This window comes from Heteronotia binoei, chromosome 4, assembly GCF_032191835.1.
Source record: "Heteronotia binoei isolate CCM8104 ecotype False Entrance Well chromosome 4, APGP_CSIRO_Hbin_v1, whole genome shotgun sequence".
Classification (NCBI taxonomy): Eukaryota; Metazoa; Chordata; class Lepidosauria; order Squamata; family Gekkonidae; genus Heteronotia; species Heteronotia binoei.
The window spans coordinates 68,838,672-68,854,067 of NC_083226.1; the positions used below are offsets into that span (position 1 = coordinate 68,838,672).

Here is a 15,396-nt window from a genome sequence, read left to right on the forward strand (position 1 = left end):
CTTTCAGCCCTGAAAACAGGAGATCTGAGTACATTTTAAAAATTCTGAAAATCTTATGCTGCATGCATTTCAAGTAACGCGGAAACTGCAGCTAGTGCAGAATGCAGCGGCCAGGCTGTTAGTGGGACTGTCTCGGTGGGAACATGTGCAGCCTAGGCTGTGGGACCTACACTGGCTGCCGATTGTGTACCAAGTTCGCTATAAGGTGCTGGTTATTACCTTTAAAGCCCTATATGGTCGAGGACCTGTCTACCTCAGGGACCGCCTCCCCCCATATGTCCCTCAGAGAGCACTGAGATCTAGCTCTCAAAACCTTTTAAAAGTCCCTGGACCAAGAGAGGCTAGATTGAAATCAACAAGGGAGCAAGCCTTCTCAACTATGGCTCCCCAATGGTGGAATCAACTACCAGAAGAGGTGCGAGCCCTGCGAGACCTAAACCAGTTTCGCAGGGCCTGTAAAACTGCTTTCTTTCAGCTTGCATTAAGATGAAACCCGGGAAATGACATCTAGCCTTCCTAGTTGAACTGTAGCACTGAAATGTATAATTTACAATGGTTTAACTGTTTATTTAATTTTAACTTAACTTATGAATGTAATTTTATTTGTTTTAATCGCTTAATTGTTTGTTGTAATATTGTATTTACTATCATGGTATATACCGTGTCGTGTTAGCCGCCCTGAGCCTGCCTTTGGTGGGGGAGGGCGGGATACAAAAATAAATTTATTATTATTATTATTATTATTATTATTAACTGCTTTTTTCAGTGCTAGCTTCTACAGGGGTGTCAAATGTGTGGCTCGTGGACCGGATCAGGGGCCCCAGAGGGCTCCTATCAGGCCCACAGCAAGTCTGCTTCCTTCTCCTTCTTGCTTCTTTCTGTGTTGCAGCTTGCTTTGCCAGGATTTCTCAATCGCACAGGAGCTACAGAACAAAGCTCTGTTTTTTCCATTGGCTGAAGCTCCTCTCTTGGGGAAGAAGTGGCGGGAGGAGAGGGAGAGCTTGCTTTGATACTGGTTTAAAACAATTTATTTTAATGTAATATATTGTAATAACGTGTCATCATTTGTCATTAAATGTTAGTACACATATATAACATTTTCTCCAACCCAACCCCCCTTTTGTGACCCCCAGCAGTGCATACCCCCTTAGCAAATGTCCCTGTATTACTATTTAATCTAATTACCTTTGTTATAAGGTAATAAGCTCTATCTATTAAAGCATCTTTCTCCAAAAAACCCAAAGGCTATAATTATAATCCATCTTCATGGTATTTCATCTTAATCATTGGGGGAAAAAAGGAAAAGTTATAATACAATAATCATATTTTTAAACTGTAATCCATATATCATTTCTTTAAAAATTAACCATTGTCAAAGATCACCAAATGTCCTTTAACGTTCCATTGTTTTCCAATGTATTTTTGAAACTTTCCCCAGTTTTTAAATTTCTCTAAATCTTGTTCTTTTAAGATTCTTGTAAGTTTGTCCATTCAGCATATACCAAACTATTGTTCTATCTTGCTTTTGAAATTTTTCCATTTGTAATCCCAACAGGAAAGTATCTGGTGCCTTCTTAATATTATATCCCAAAACTTTCGAGATCTCCTGCTGAATCATTTGCCAGAATTGCCATGATACAGCTTTAAGTTAGGCAGTTGGAATCCACGTCTTCCTTTCATTTTAATTCTTGGTTTTTTTCCCAGCCCATACAAATTCTGAAAGTTTCCTTTGCCGTCTATTAAATTGTTTATTGTCTTTCACTACTGGAATTGTTTGAAACAGGAACATAATTCTCAGTAAAACATTCATCTTAATTGCAGAGATTCTGCCCAGCATAGATAGGTTCAATTTGTTCCATTTAATCATATCTCCTTGTTTGAAATACCTGTGGTCATCGATGAAAGCATTAATGTCACGGCTCTGCATTCTCTACAGTCAACACAGGAAATACGTCAAAGATCAAGAGACTTGGATAACATTGAGGATGAGACTTGGTGCCTAGCAAAGCAGGAAGTAAGAAGGGAAGTGAGACTAATAAAGACTGTGAGATTTGGATACCATTGAGAACGGGATTTGCTGCCCAGCAAAGCAGGAAGTAATAAGATAAGAGAGATGAACAAGAAGGCCTACTCTAGGAATTTTCTACTATAGAGATATTGCAATCGCCATTTTGAAGAAAATAAAACGTTTAAAAATTAATATCTAAGCCCAGGAAGGTTGTAGAACGGCAAAATTAGGCTTATTTAAAAGGGCAAGCTCTAAGCTATTGAATCTGTTGTTTGGATTTTGATTTTGAGACCTCAGTGCCAAAAACAACACGTACAAGAGCTCTCTCTTTGGAAAAAATGCAAGACCAACTAGAAGCGATGGAAGCTAGAATAATGAAAGGGGTTGATAAGATGCTAACAGCTTGTAAAAAAGATCTTTAAAAAGATATTGGAGATCTTAAAAAGGAAGTGGAAGATTTTAAAAATGACGTGGTTGTGGTCACAAAAAAAGTCCAGGATGTAGAGGAGAAAGTTAAAGTACATGATTCCACCTTGTTAAAGCTGCAAGAGAAGGTGACAATACATGACTACAGACTGATGGAAACTCAAGTTCGTCTGAGAGAAGTACCTGAAGGGGAGGGAACTGACTTAAGGAATATATGGTGAAAATAATTGCTGACTTTTTGGAGGAAGATCCTGAAGGGACTAGAAATATGTATGATAATATGTACAGAGTTAACTCATCATATGCCAAGAACAGAAATTTGCCAAGAGATATAGTTATAAAATGTATGACAAAAGACATGGCAGGGAAAATTTTGAATAAAAATTTCCGAAAGACTCTGATAGTAGGAGGGAGCAAAGTCAGAATAATGAAAGAGTTGCCAAGACAAGTGATAAATGATAGAAAAACGTACGAGAAACTGACAGAGAAATTGCGTGCTAATGAAATAAGATATAGATGGATAATACCTGAAGGCTTGAGTTTTGAGCTACATGGAAGGAGGACTACAATCACAAATGCACATGAGTTGTCTAGTTTTTATGAACAAAACAAAGACTTTGCACCATGATGGATTACAAATTATTATCTTGGAATGTACATGGATTAAATTCACCACAAAAAAGAAAAGCAACATTTCATTGGATTAAAAAACAAAATTGTAACATAATTTTTTTACAGGAAGTTCATATACAACAAAAGGATTTCAAATTTTTATGGAATAAACAATTAGGACTGGAATTTTTTTCATTGGTTGAACAAAAGAAAAGGGGCGTGGTTTTTTTATATTAATCAACAATTAGAGCCAAAATTGGTATTTAAAGACAAAGATGGAAGATATATAGCAGTAGAGATAATAATTAATGGGGAATAAATGCTGTTATTAGGACTGTATGCCCCAAATGGTGCAAAAGATGCTTTTTTAAAAGACATTATCAGACAGCTGGATGAAGTGACTTATGACCAGATCTTGATGATGGGAGATTTTAATGGAACAATACAGAATAAAATAGATAGATCTGGCCAAAAAAGTAATAACAAGGAAGGAAAATTGCCAAAATCGTTTTTTGAATTGCTTAAACAAGAAAATTTGGAAGATATTTGGAGAAAATTTAACCCTGAAGTAAGAGACTATACTTTCTTTTCAGCAAGACACAATACTTCTTCCAGAATTGACATGTTATGGGGTCCTAAGGATTTGGGCCTCATAACTAAAAAAGTAGAGATTCTTCCAAAGATAAGTGTGGATCATAATCCAAATTATGGGCTACAAAATTGCAAAGAACAAGAAGATGGAGAATAAATGAAGATTTGCTACAAGAGAAAGAATTTGTAACATTTTTAGAAAATGAAGCTTTTTTCCAAATAAATGACAAAGATGATATAGAGTTCCAGATGGTATGGGACGCTTACAAAGCTGTAATGAGAGGAATATTGATTACATTAAACAATAAGGATAAAACAGCAAAAGAAAAACAGAGATTGGACATTCAAAATGAGATAAAGAAAAAAGAAGGGGAACAGAAAAAGACCAGGGAAAAAAGAAAATTATAAGGGAGATTACTATATTACAAACTCAAATGAGACATTTGTTGAATAAAGAAGTAGAATGGAATTTGAAAAAACTGCAACAGAAATCTTTTGAGGGTGTGAATAAACCTGGAAAGTATTTAGCCTGGCAACTGAAGAAAAAGAGAGAAAGTAAAATTATTAATAAAATTGTGGCTGATGGAAGAGAGATAGTAGATCAAGAAGGAATAAAAAGACAGTTTTTTAAGTATTATGCTAATTTATTTAAGGGTGTGAAGATAAAAAAGAAAAGATTGAAGCATATTTGCAAAATATTAAAATAGCACCCTTTACTGAATATATGAAGAAAATTTTGAATGATCCAATTGAAAAAATTGAAATTGAAGCAGCAATTAATGCAGTGAAAACGGGAAAGGCACCTGGGCCAGATAGATATACGGCTAAATTTTTCAAAACCTTTAAAGAAGAATTAGTACCAAAACTGCAAAAATTGATGAATATGATAAGAATAAAAGGAAAAATACCAAACACTTGGAAAGAAGCTGTAATTTTGTTGATCCTCAAAGAAGATAGAGATGTTACGAATGTACAGAACTACAGACCAATTTCATTGTTAAATAATGATTATAAGATATACACAAGAATCTTGGCAGATCGACTTAATATTTGATTAACTTCATAAAGGAAGATCAAGCAGGATTTCTTCCTAAAAGGCAAATAAGAGACAATATAAGAACAGTTGTAAATATTGTAGAACACTATGAAAAACATCCAGAAAAGGAAATCTCATTATTTTTTGCGGATGCAGAGAAAGCCTTTGATAATTTGAACTGGGACTTTATGTTTGCATTAATGGAAAAGATAGAACTTGGAGAACGCTTCATAAGAATGATAAAAGCAATATATATGGAACAGCGAGCAAAGTTGTATATAAATGCAGACCTCACAGAGGATATGATGATCAGTAAAGGTACAAGACAAGGTTGTCTGCTTTCACCATTGTTGTTTATAATGACTCTTGAAATTTTGCTGATGCAAATATTAGATGATAAAAATTAGAGGATTTACTTAATATAGAGCGTTTGCTAATGATATAATGTTTATAGCTGAAAATCCTATACAAGTAATACCTTTGCTGTTAGCCAAGATATAAGAATATGGAGAGTTGGCGGGACTTTCTGTTAATAAAGAAAAATCGATTTTTTTATGTAAAAACATGCAAGTAAATAAACAAAAGGAATTGCAGAGACTGATGGGATGTGAAGTTACTTCTAAAGTAAAGTATTTGGGCTTGGAGATAACAATGAGGAATATTGATTTGTTCAAAAATAACTATGAAAAGCTATGGCATAAAATGGATGAAGATATGGTGAAATGGAATAAACTTAATCTGTCATTGCTGGGCAGAATAGCTGCAATTAAGATGAATATTCTTCTGAGAATAATGTATTTGTTTCAAACCATTCCGATTGTGAAAGATAGCAAACAATTTAATAAATGGCAAAGGAAGATTTCAGAATTTGTATGGGCTGGGAAGAAACCAAGGATTAAAATGAAAATTTTAACAGATGCTAAAGAGAGAGGAGGATTCCAGCTACCAGATTTAAGACTATATCATGGATAAAAGACTGGATGACGCTGTTGAATAAAAAACTTCTAATGTTGGAAGCTCATGGAAATAAATTCGGTTGGCATGCTTATATGTTCTATGGAAAGAAAAAGATGGATGGGTTTTTTTCTCACCATTATATCAGAAATAATTTGTTAAACACATGGATGAAGTACAAGAAATATGGTGATGAGAGAAAGCCATTATGGATAGTGCCAGCAGAAGTAATAAAAATAACAGCTGAAACCAGTGAAGAGAGAGGGTTGTCATAGAATTAGTTACTAAAAATACAAAGTGGCAAAATAGAATTGAAAACTCCTGAGGAGGTGAATACAAAATATGATTGGTTTCAAATGCAACAAATAAAAAGCCTGGTGGAGAATATCAAAACTGAAGGAATAAGACATGAGCAAACAGAAATGGAAAAAGTTCTGCTTGGAGATAATGAAAAATTAATTTCAAAAATATATATGTTACTATTAAAATGGTCTACGGAAGATGAGGTAGTAAAATCTCAAATAATTAAGTGGGCAATTAATGTAAATAAAGAAATACAGATGGATACATGGTAGTATCTTTGGAAGAACTCTATGAAATTATCAACATGTCAGAGTATAAAAGAAAATTGTTTTAAGATGATGTATAGGTGGTATATGACTTCTAAAAAATTGGCAAAGATGGATAAAAAGATGCCAGACAGATGTTGGAAATGTAGAAAACATGAAGGTTCTTTTTACCATATGGGGTGGACTTGTGAAAGAGCGAAAAAGTCTTGGCAGATAATTCAACAAGAAATTTCAAGGATCTTGGGATATGAATTCAAGAAAGTAGCAGAGACTTTTTTATTGGGATTACAAATGGAAAAATTTCCAAAAGAAGATAGAACTTTGATCTGGTACTTGCTTTCAGCGGCTAGGACATTGTATGCGCAGTTATGGAAGCAAGAAAAAATACCAGAAAAATGGGATTGGATTGTAAAAGTTATAACATGTAGTGAGATGGACAAACTAACAAGAATCTTAAGAGACTATGATTTGGAAGTGTATGAAAAGAGTGGAAAAAGTTTAGATGTTATGTAGAAGAAGAATGGAATATAAAAGGATATTGGACAATTTTTTAATAATGATCAAGTACTAGAAAAAAGTAGAATATGAATATAGGTTCTTATGGTTTAAGGGCTCCTTTAAATGTTAGTATTTTAAGTATATAACTTCGGCGGGAGTCAAGTAACTGGGGGAGGGGGAACTAGAAAATAGCATATGGGATAGATAAAAATAAGGTATTAATGGATATAGTTACCATATGTTATCAATAAAATTGTGTTTTCAAACATTTCATCATATCTCCATCGATCTTGCGCCAGAGTTTCTCATAATTGTTTTTATATAAATCAATATTTTTCATTGTTATTTCTGCACCAAAGTATTTTACTTTTGAGGTTATTTCACACTCTGTTAATCTCTGTAGTTTTTCCTGCTTACTCTTTAACATATTTTTACACATAATTTTTGATTTTTTCTTTGTTTATATAAAAGCCTGCCAACTCTCCATATTCTTGTATCTTAGCAGCAATGGTGTTACATGAGTGGGATTTTCATTTATAAACATCACATCATCTGCAAATGCTCTGTATTTATAGAAAAAACCTTTCATTTTTAGCCCCTCTATCTCTTTATCATCTTGGATTTGAATTAACAAACCTCTAAAGTCATTATAAATATCATTGGAGATAGAGGGCAAACTTGTCTTGTTCCTTTATTTATTTTAATTTTTTTCTGTTAAGTTTGCATTAATGCAGAGCCTTGCTGATTGTTCGGAATATATCGCCTTTACCATTCTAATAAAGTCTTCTCCCAATCTCAATTTCTCCATCACTGCAAACATAAAGTCCAATGCACATTGTCAAATGCTTTCTCTGTGTCTGCGAAACAGCTTGGCATAATATTTGTAAAATTCCCTTTTAATGCCTTCATGGTCAACAATGTCTTTTTCTCCAGATACAATTTTGTTAATTACTTTATTCTCCCTTCTTTTTTTCATTTGCCATGCAAGATATTTTCCAGGTTTATTTGCACCTTTAAAAGATTTCTGCTGTAGTCTTTATTAAATTCCATTCCAATTCTTTATTCAGCAAATGGCTCAGTTGGCTTTGTAATATTGTAATTTCTCTTATGATCTTTCTTTTCCCAGGTCGTTTTTTAAGCTATTTCTTTTTTGCCAATTTTTTTCTGAATGTCCATCATTTGTTTATTTTTGGCTCTTTTGTCCTTGTTGTTCAATGTAATCAAAGTACCCCTCATTACTGCTTTATATGCATCCCACACAATTCGAAACTGGGTATCTTCTTTTTCATTTATTTGGAAGAAGCATTTAGTTTCCTTTTCCAGAGACACCACTATTTCTTGTTACTGTATCAATCCTCATTTATCCGCCACCTTAGAGTCTTTTCCCCTGATTTTACAGACCACAATATTGGATTGTGGTCTGCTCTTATTTTAGGAAGTATTTCTATTTTTTTTGTTAAAAGTCCAAGATCTTTTGTGGTCCAAATCATATCAGTTCTCGAAAAAGAGTTGTGCCTTGCTGAAAAGTAAGTATAATCACGTTCTTTGGGGTTTAATTCCCTCCATATATCCTCTAAACTCTCTTGTTTTACCAATTCAAATAATGATTTTGGTAGTTTCCCTTCATTATTTTTTTCCCAGTTCTGTCCAGAGTATTTTTCAGTGTTCCATTAAAGTCTCCCATTATCATAATTTAATTGTGCACCACTTGGTCTAATTGTTGCATTATATCTTTAAAAAAAGAGTCTTTTGCTCCATTTGGAGCATATACTCCCAGCAACAAAGTTCTTTTATAATTCAGTGTCACTTCTACCACAATATATCTGCCATCATCATCTTTAAAAATTAATTTTGGGTCTAGTTCTTGTTTGATATAAAAAAACTACCCCCCTTTTTTTCTCCTTAGCCAATGAAAAAAATTCCACACCAAGTTGTTTATTCCATAAAAATTTGCAATACATTTGTTTGATGCGTACTTCTTGTAGACAAATTATGTTACATTTTTGTTTCCCAATCCAGTGAAAAGTTGCCCTTCTTTTTTGTGGTGAGTTAAGTCCATCTATATTAGAAGATATTAATTTGTAATCCATAATGGATTTTATTCTTGATCTGATTCCTCAAAGTCTTTATGCTCACTCAGAAAGTTTGTCATTTGCTGAATGGTTATGATGGTAAATCTTTGCTGTTTGAATTCAAAACTCAAACCCTCTGGAAGTTCTCATCTGTATCTTATTTGTTTTTCTCTCAGCTTTTCTGTCATCCTTTTATAGAGTCTCCTGTCACTGATGACTTTCCTTGGCAGTTCTTTAATAATTCTTACTTTACTGCCATCCACCTCCAGTGGGCTCTTAAATTGTTTACTAAGAATCCTTCCCACCATGTCTCTTGTCACAAATCTTACCACCATATCTCTTGGTAATTTATTTTTTTGGGGCATATTCCAAATTTACCCTGTAAATATAATCATAGTTGTCAGTGTTTGAGTTCCTTTAAGAACTAAACTGCTGAGTCAAGGTTATGCAACTAAAACTATACAGCTGTGATAGAAGTCACGAGAAGCACAGGTGTAGCTCATGTTACCAATCAGGCTTAGGATTGGGTGGCTGCACTATATCTGTGGTAGCATTACCCACAGCACTTTGCCTTGGTTACATGCCGTGCCTTGGCCTTGGGCGATGCTGTATGAATGACATATGTGAAGGAGAAACTCTATTGAACTGTTTCTTTGACTGACTGACTTGCTGGATTCATGTAATGTATTGGACTGACTTTTGACTTCTCTATTGGACTGTGATTTGGTGCTGCATATTGGAGGACTGCTATTCTGTGTATGACCATTGCCTGTTTTGACTGCCTCTTACGTTTAACCCAAAATATATCTGTTAACTGGCTGTTGTGGAGTCTTTGTTTTACCACAGTGTTCTGGAGTGCACCCAACTATCTACTCACTCAGGGGACCACACCTTCCTACGCATTCAAACTCTGTCAATAGTAATGATGAGTTTCTTCTGGGTCTTCTCCTAAAATCAAATAAAATGAAATGAAAAAAAAATTAGCAATAATTTCAATTATATATGTCCTTAGATCAGTAATAGTAGACTCAGGCACCCCTTAGCCATAATTGGTTCTCCATTAATTTACAGTCAGCTAGTAATGCTTTCTCCTGTAATTTTTGCATAGTGGAATCTACATAGTCCATTCTCATATCTAGGTCGTTCACGTTTTCTTCTACTTTTTGCACTTTCTGCAGACCTGCTTGTGAATCTTTTCTGAGATCTTCAATCTCTTTTTTCACATCTTCTGCACTTGTCTCAATGTCTCTTTTTAACTGTTTTTGTTTCTCTAATTATATTTGCCAATCTTGCTTCCATAGCATCCATTGCTTCTTGCCATCCTGCTTTATCAGTCTTGTCTGGTTTAAATTTAACCATTCTCTCTTCTTCAAGTGATCCAGCCCTCATACGTTGCTGCTTTGCTGCTGATCTCAGTTCCATCATAGCTGCTTGGGTGTTGCTTTAAATAGGTTCAGAAATTGACCTCTCAAATTCAGATTTTAAGCACACAGTCTTATAGATTAGATCATGCCATATTAAATGAGCCCAAAACCGCCGTTCTCTGATGCTTCTAAGTCAAGATATTAATTATTATTATTATTTTTGCCTAAAATGGCTGCTGTTTTTCTGTCAGTTTAAAAACTTTTTTCCTTTTTTCTCCAAAACAACACCAAAATTAGTTCTAAGTTTATAGTCCAATAGATTTTACCTTTTAATGATGATATCTGCCGGCTCTGCTCTCTTTCAATGTACACATTTCTTTTTATTAACTTTTAAAATTTTGACCTTCTTGTAATGGCAACTGATACTTCTCTATGGTTTGGAGTCCTAGAGAGGGCTGGAGGACTTTTTATTTTTCCCTTCTCATAATGGCGCCGTCCTTTACCTTCCTTTCTTGACACAAAGTCTCGTTTTCTATGGTTGTGAAGTCTCACGTTTTTTCAGTGACGACACTTCCTGTATTATAATCACTAGCTCAGCAGATCTTCTAGGAGGGGTTTTCTATTGAAACCGCAGGTATTCCAAACAATATCTATTTTTCCTCTTTTAAACTTGTCTTTCACAATTTTAAAGTCCCAATTTCAACCCCTCCTTTATACTCCTGGGTATACTATTGCATTTCTGGTTCCAGACCTTTGCTTTTAGTTTTATTTAGTCTTTTATTTGTCCCGGAGTGATAGATATAAATCTTTTACCTTCAGTTCTGATTTCCTTCTTCGCACTGCTCTCTTAGTTATCAGATGTTAATCAGTCTCATAGAAGCTTTGTATCTTAGTGGATTTAAGCCAATTTAATGGCCTCAGAGATCCTCTGTAGACGATAGAATGCAGTCCTTCTCGGGGGACTCTTCAAAGCCAAAAAGAAACCCCACTGGAGTTCCGTGTCAGCCAAAGTAAATTCTCTCAGAACTTCACATGCATTTCTTGCCCCCCCCACCACCTGGAAGGGGTAGGCAACAGGTGTTAAGATCACCTTCTCTGCCCAGAACAGAGGTTCTGATCTGCCCGTCTGCTGAAGAGCAGCTCAATCCTCCATGACCAAAACCCTTCATATTTGAACATATGAAGCTGCCTTATACTGAATCAGACCTTTGGTTCATCAAAGTCAGTATTGTCTTCTCAGTCTGGCAGCGGCTCTCCAGGATCTCAAGCTGAGGATTTTCACACCTACTTACCTGGACCCTTTTTGGAGATGTAAGGGATTGAACCTGGGACCTTCTGCTTACCAAGCAGATGCTCTACCACTGAGCCACCGTCTCTCCCCATCCTTTCCACTACCTGGCATTACAATTATGACAAGATCTGATTTATGTCACATCCGGTCCTCATAACAAATGAGTTTGACACCACTGATCACAGTCCAGCCTGTTGGCTACCAATGCTTAAAACAACAATGGCCACCCACTCCTTATGCTTATTTTGTTATCTGAGATACTCTCTTGGGTCTCCTGATATATTTTTCCCCTTCATATTTTCATAGTGCTTTCTTCTGAAATTGCTAGCTAGCCATAATTGTTTGCTAGTCTGAAATCCTGTACAGATGAGACCTCAGGCCTGCAGCATCTTTCTTCAGTCATACTCAGTCATACTCATGCTAGATGTATATGTGATAGCTTGATATTTAAGATAGTACTTCAGCCCTTTTTTTCTTGAAATAGAAGCATTTCTTTGCCCATATACTTGATATCCACTGTCATACATGTGGTAATAAATGCAAAGTTTCTGGACTGACTTCTGAGTCAACTCGCTCTGTGGATAAATGCCAACTCTTCAGACTTTTTACTGTTGGTTGGGTCCAAACTAAACTGACAATATCACTTGATTCCCCCTTCCTGCTGCAGAACCACCCCACCCCAATGTTCTTCAGGGCTCCATATCCCCCCCAGAAATAGAATTTTGTAAGATCAGTGGACTGCACTGGGCAAGGGAGGCAGGAAATTTCCATTTTTGTATTGGAAAATTTAGTCTGGATCCAATCCACTGTCTGTAAATTAAGTTTTATGGAGTAGCAAACTATCATCAAATGCCTTTAAAAAGTTATCTTTTTCAGTAATTGAGTATTGTAATTGTGTACTTTGTGATGAATGGCAGCATGACAGCCACAATTTTGTTTTTAATTGATTACATAAATATTGATTGATCGGTAGGTCTTGAACAGCTGATGACTCCGCAGGAGAAGAATAAACTCTATGCAGCAATCGGTTATAGTGAAACAGCTGCTGATCCTACATTACCCAAAACAGTGAGTGTGATTTGGTTTATAGTATTTGTTTGTAGGTACTGTAACGTATTCAGTGTATTGATGCCATACAATTGGAGGTAGAATTATTTTCAGTCATTCAGGCCTGAATAATCTAGAATCCAGTTAGATATAGCGCATGAAAATACGCCCCCCTCCCAGGAAAATAATCAGTCATGTTTAACACAGTCAGAAATCAGACATATTTCAAACATTCAAACAGACTGGAGGTCATTCTCATCGCATGCTTCATGTCTTGTTCAAAATATTGTTTGAAAATGTTACAGGTTTTTAGTGTGAACAAACCTGACAATGTCTTTTCTCCCAGTACAATGGATGGAGCGAGGAAAAAATTGGAGTTTCAGCATTGCCTTGAGAAAGCTTGAGAATAATTTCTGAATTTTGTTGCAGTAGTATCAGAGTAGCAGAGCTGCACTTGGCATGAACACAAAGGCTAGTAATTAAGAACTGCTTGCCAAGGCACTGTAATGTTCAGCTTTAGCAGAAGAAGCCCCACTCTAGGGGGACCAGAGTTGTCATAGTTTCAGTGTGTACTGACATTAAAGTCACAATCCGGGTCGTGAAGAAAAAAAACCCAACTAATCAAGGTAGAATTCTTGATCATGTTAGAGAAGTCAGATGGAAGTGCAACAGATACATCTTGAACATGTGCATCAGTTCTCATCTGGTTTTTCCATTTAAATGAATATTTGTGGGGGCAGAGCTGGTTCTGTTGTTGTTTTTTAAACCAGTTTTGCTCTTTAATCTTAAATTGCAAGTGCAGAAACAGTAATGATGGAACTGGCCCTCAGTATTAGATGAGGGCTTTTTTGTTTTTCTTCAGCATTGTTCCATTAGTACTTCTATCTGCCTCCTACTTTTCTGTTCGTATGTATGAGTGACCAAGTGTATTTTTGAATTCTGTTTGTTGAAAATTTGACAGTGGAATTCTAAGAACATATCCTGGGAGTAAGTGCCACTGAATGGTCCTGAGTAGCATTCTAAGAAGACCTACTTAGGATTGCTTTGTTAATAGCATATAAACAGTATTATCTTTCAAATAATAATATGGAATATTTTACATGTTGAACAGATAAATATTGCAATTTACAAATATGTTTTCAATTTATGCAGTATGAAGCCATAAAGCTATATGTAAAGCTGTTAAGCATGAAGGTGTCAGTAAGAGAAAATGTGGACAAGCCTGAGCTGATAAAACTTGCATTAATTGATTTACGTACAACAATAACACAGCGACCTGGAGCTGAAGCAATAAGGTAATATTTCATTGAACCTAATGCTTATTTTGTAAAAATTGGATCTTTTAAATTTTGTTGTAAGTTGTAGGTGCTTAGTACTTGTAAATTGTTACTACTAGTAGGCTTGTATCCAGTTGCATGGGTATGTCAATTTGCTGCAGCTGTTTGCAGTCATTCTTGTATAAGAATGATCTATAGGGGAATTGGAAGATTCCTGATATCAGTCTTCTGCCTTGGAGCATGAGCTTTCTGAAGACCAGAGTGGAGGAGTCCTTCCTACAACTGATAGACAAATTAAAAACTAATAAGTCACCGGGTCCGGATGGCATACATCCGAGAGTTCTGAAGGAACTCAAAGTTGAACTTGTGGATCTTCTAACAAAAATCTGTAATCTTTCATTGAAATCTGCCTCCGTTCCTGAGGACTGGAAGGTAGCAAATGTCACCCCCATCTTTAAAAAAGGTTCCAGAGGAGATCCGGGAAACTACAGGCCAGTCAGTCTGACTTCAATACCGGGAAAGTTGGTAGAAACCATTATCAAGGACAGAATGAGTAGGCACATTGATGAACACGGGTTATTGAGGAAGACTCAGCATGGGTTCTGCAAGGGAAGATCTTGCCTCACTAACCTGTTGCATTTCTTTGAGGGGGTGAACAAACATGTGGACAAAGGAGACCCGATAGATGTTGTTTACCTTGACTTCCAGAAAGCTTTTGATAAAGTTCCTCATCAAAGGCTCCTTAGAAAGCTTGAGAATCATGGAGTAAAAGGACAGGTCCTCTTGTGGATCAAAAACTGGCTGAGTAATAGGAAGCAGAGAGTGAGTATAAATGGGCAGTCTTCGCAGTGGAGGACGGTAAGCAGTGGGGTGCCGCAGGGCTCGGTACTCGGTCCCATGCTTTTTAACTTGTTCATAAATGATTTAGAGTTCGGAGTGAGCAGTGAAGTGGCCAAGTTTGCGGATGACACTAAATTGTTCAGGGTGGTGAGAACCAGAGAGGATTGTGAGGAACTCCAAAGGGATCTGTTGAGGCTGGGTGAGTGGGCGTCAACGTGGCAGATGCGGTTCAATGTGGCCAAGTGCAAAGTAATGCACATTGGGGCTAAGAATCCCAGCTACAAATACAAGTTGATGGGGTGTGAACTGGCAGAGACTGATCAAGAGAGAGATCTTGGGGTCATGATAGATAACTCACTGAAAGTGTCAAGACAGTGTGTGTTTGCAATAAAAAAGGCCAATGCCATGCTGGGAATTATTAGGAAGGGAATTGAAAACAAATCAGCCAGTATCATAATGCCCCTGTATAAATCGATGGTGCGGTCTCATTTGGAGTACTGTGTGCAGTTCTGGTCGCCGCACCTCAAAAAGGATATTATAGCTTTAGAGAAGGTGCAGAGAAGGGCAACTAGAATGATTAAAGGGCTGGAGCACTTTCCCTATGAAGAAAGGTTGAAACGCTTGGGACTCTTTAGCTTGGAGAAACGTCGACTGCGGGGTGACATGATAGAGGTTTACAAGATAATGCATGGAATGGAGAAAGTAGAGAAAGAAGTACTTTTCTCCCTTTCTCACAATACAAGAACTCGTGGGCATTCGATGAAATTGCTGAGCAGACAGGTTAAGACGGATAAAAGGAAGTACTTCTTCA

General features: G+C 36.2%; 1 protein-coding gene across 2 annotated transcripts in view; it reads left to right on the forward strand.

Annotated features, from left to right (window-relative positions):
* VPS13A (vacuolar protein sorting 13 homolog A) overlaps window positions 1-15,396 on the forward strand; it is a 313,415-nt gene that overhangs the window by 48,421 nt on the left and 249,598 nt on the right. For both annotated transcript variants that reach the window (XM_060237484.1, XM_060237485.1), the window contains exons 16-17: window positions 12,395-12,489; window positions 13,621-13,763. In XM_060237484.1, the coding sequence (XP_060093467.1) occupies window positions 12,395-12,489; window positions 13,621-13,763 (238 nt within the window). The remainder of the gene's footprint in view (window positions 1-12,394; window positions 12,490-13,620; window positions 13,764-15,396) is intronic.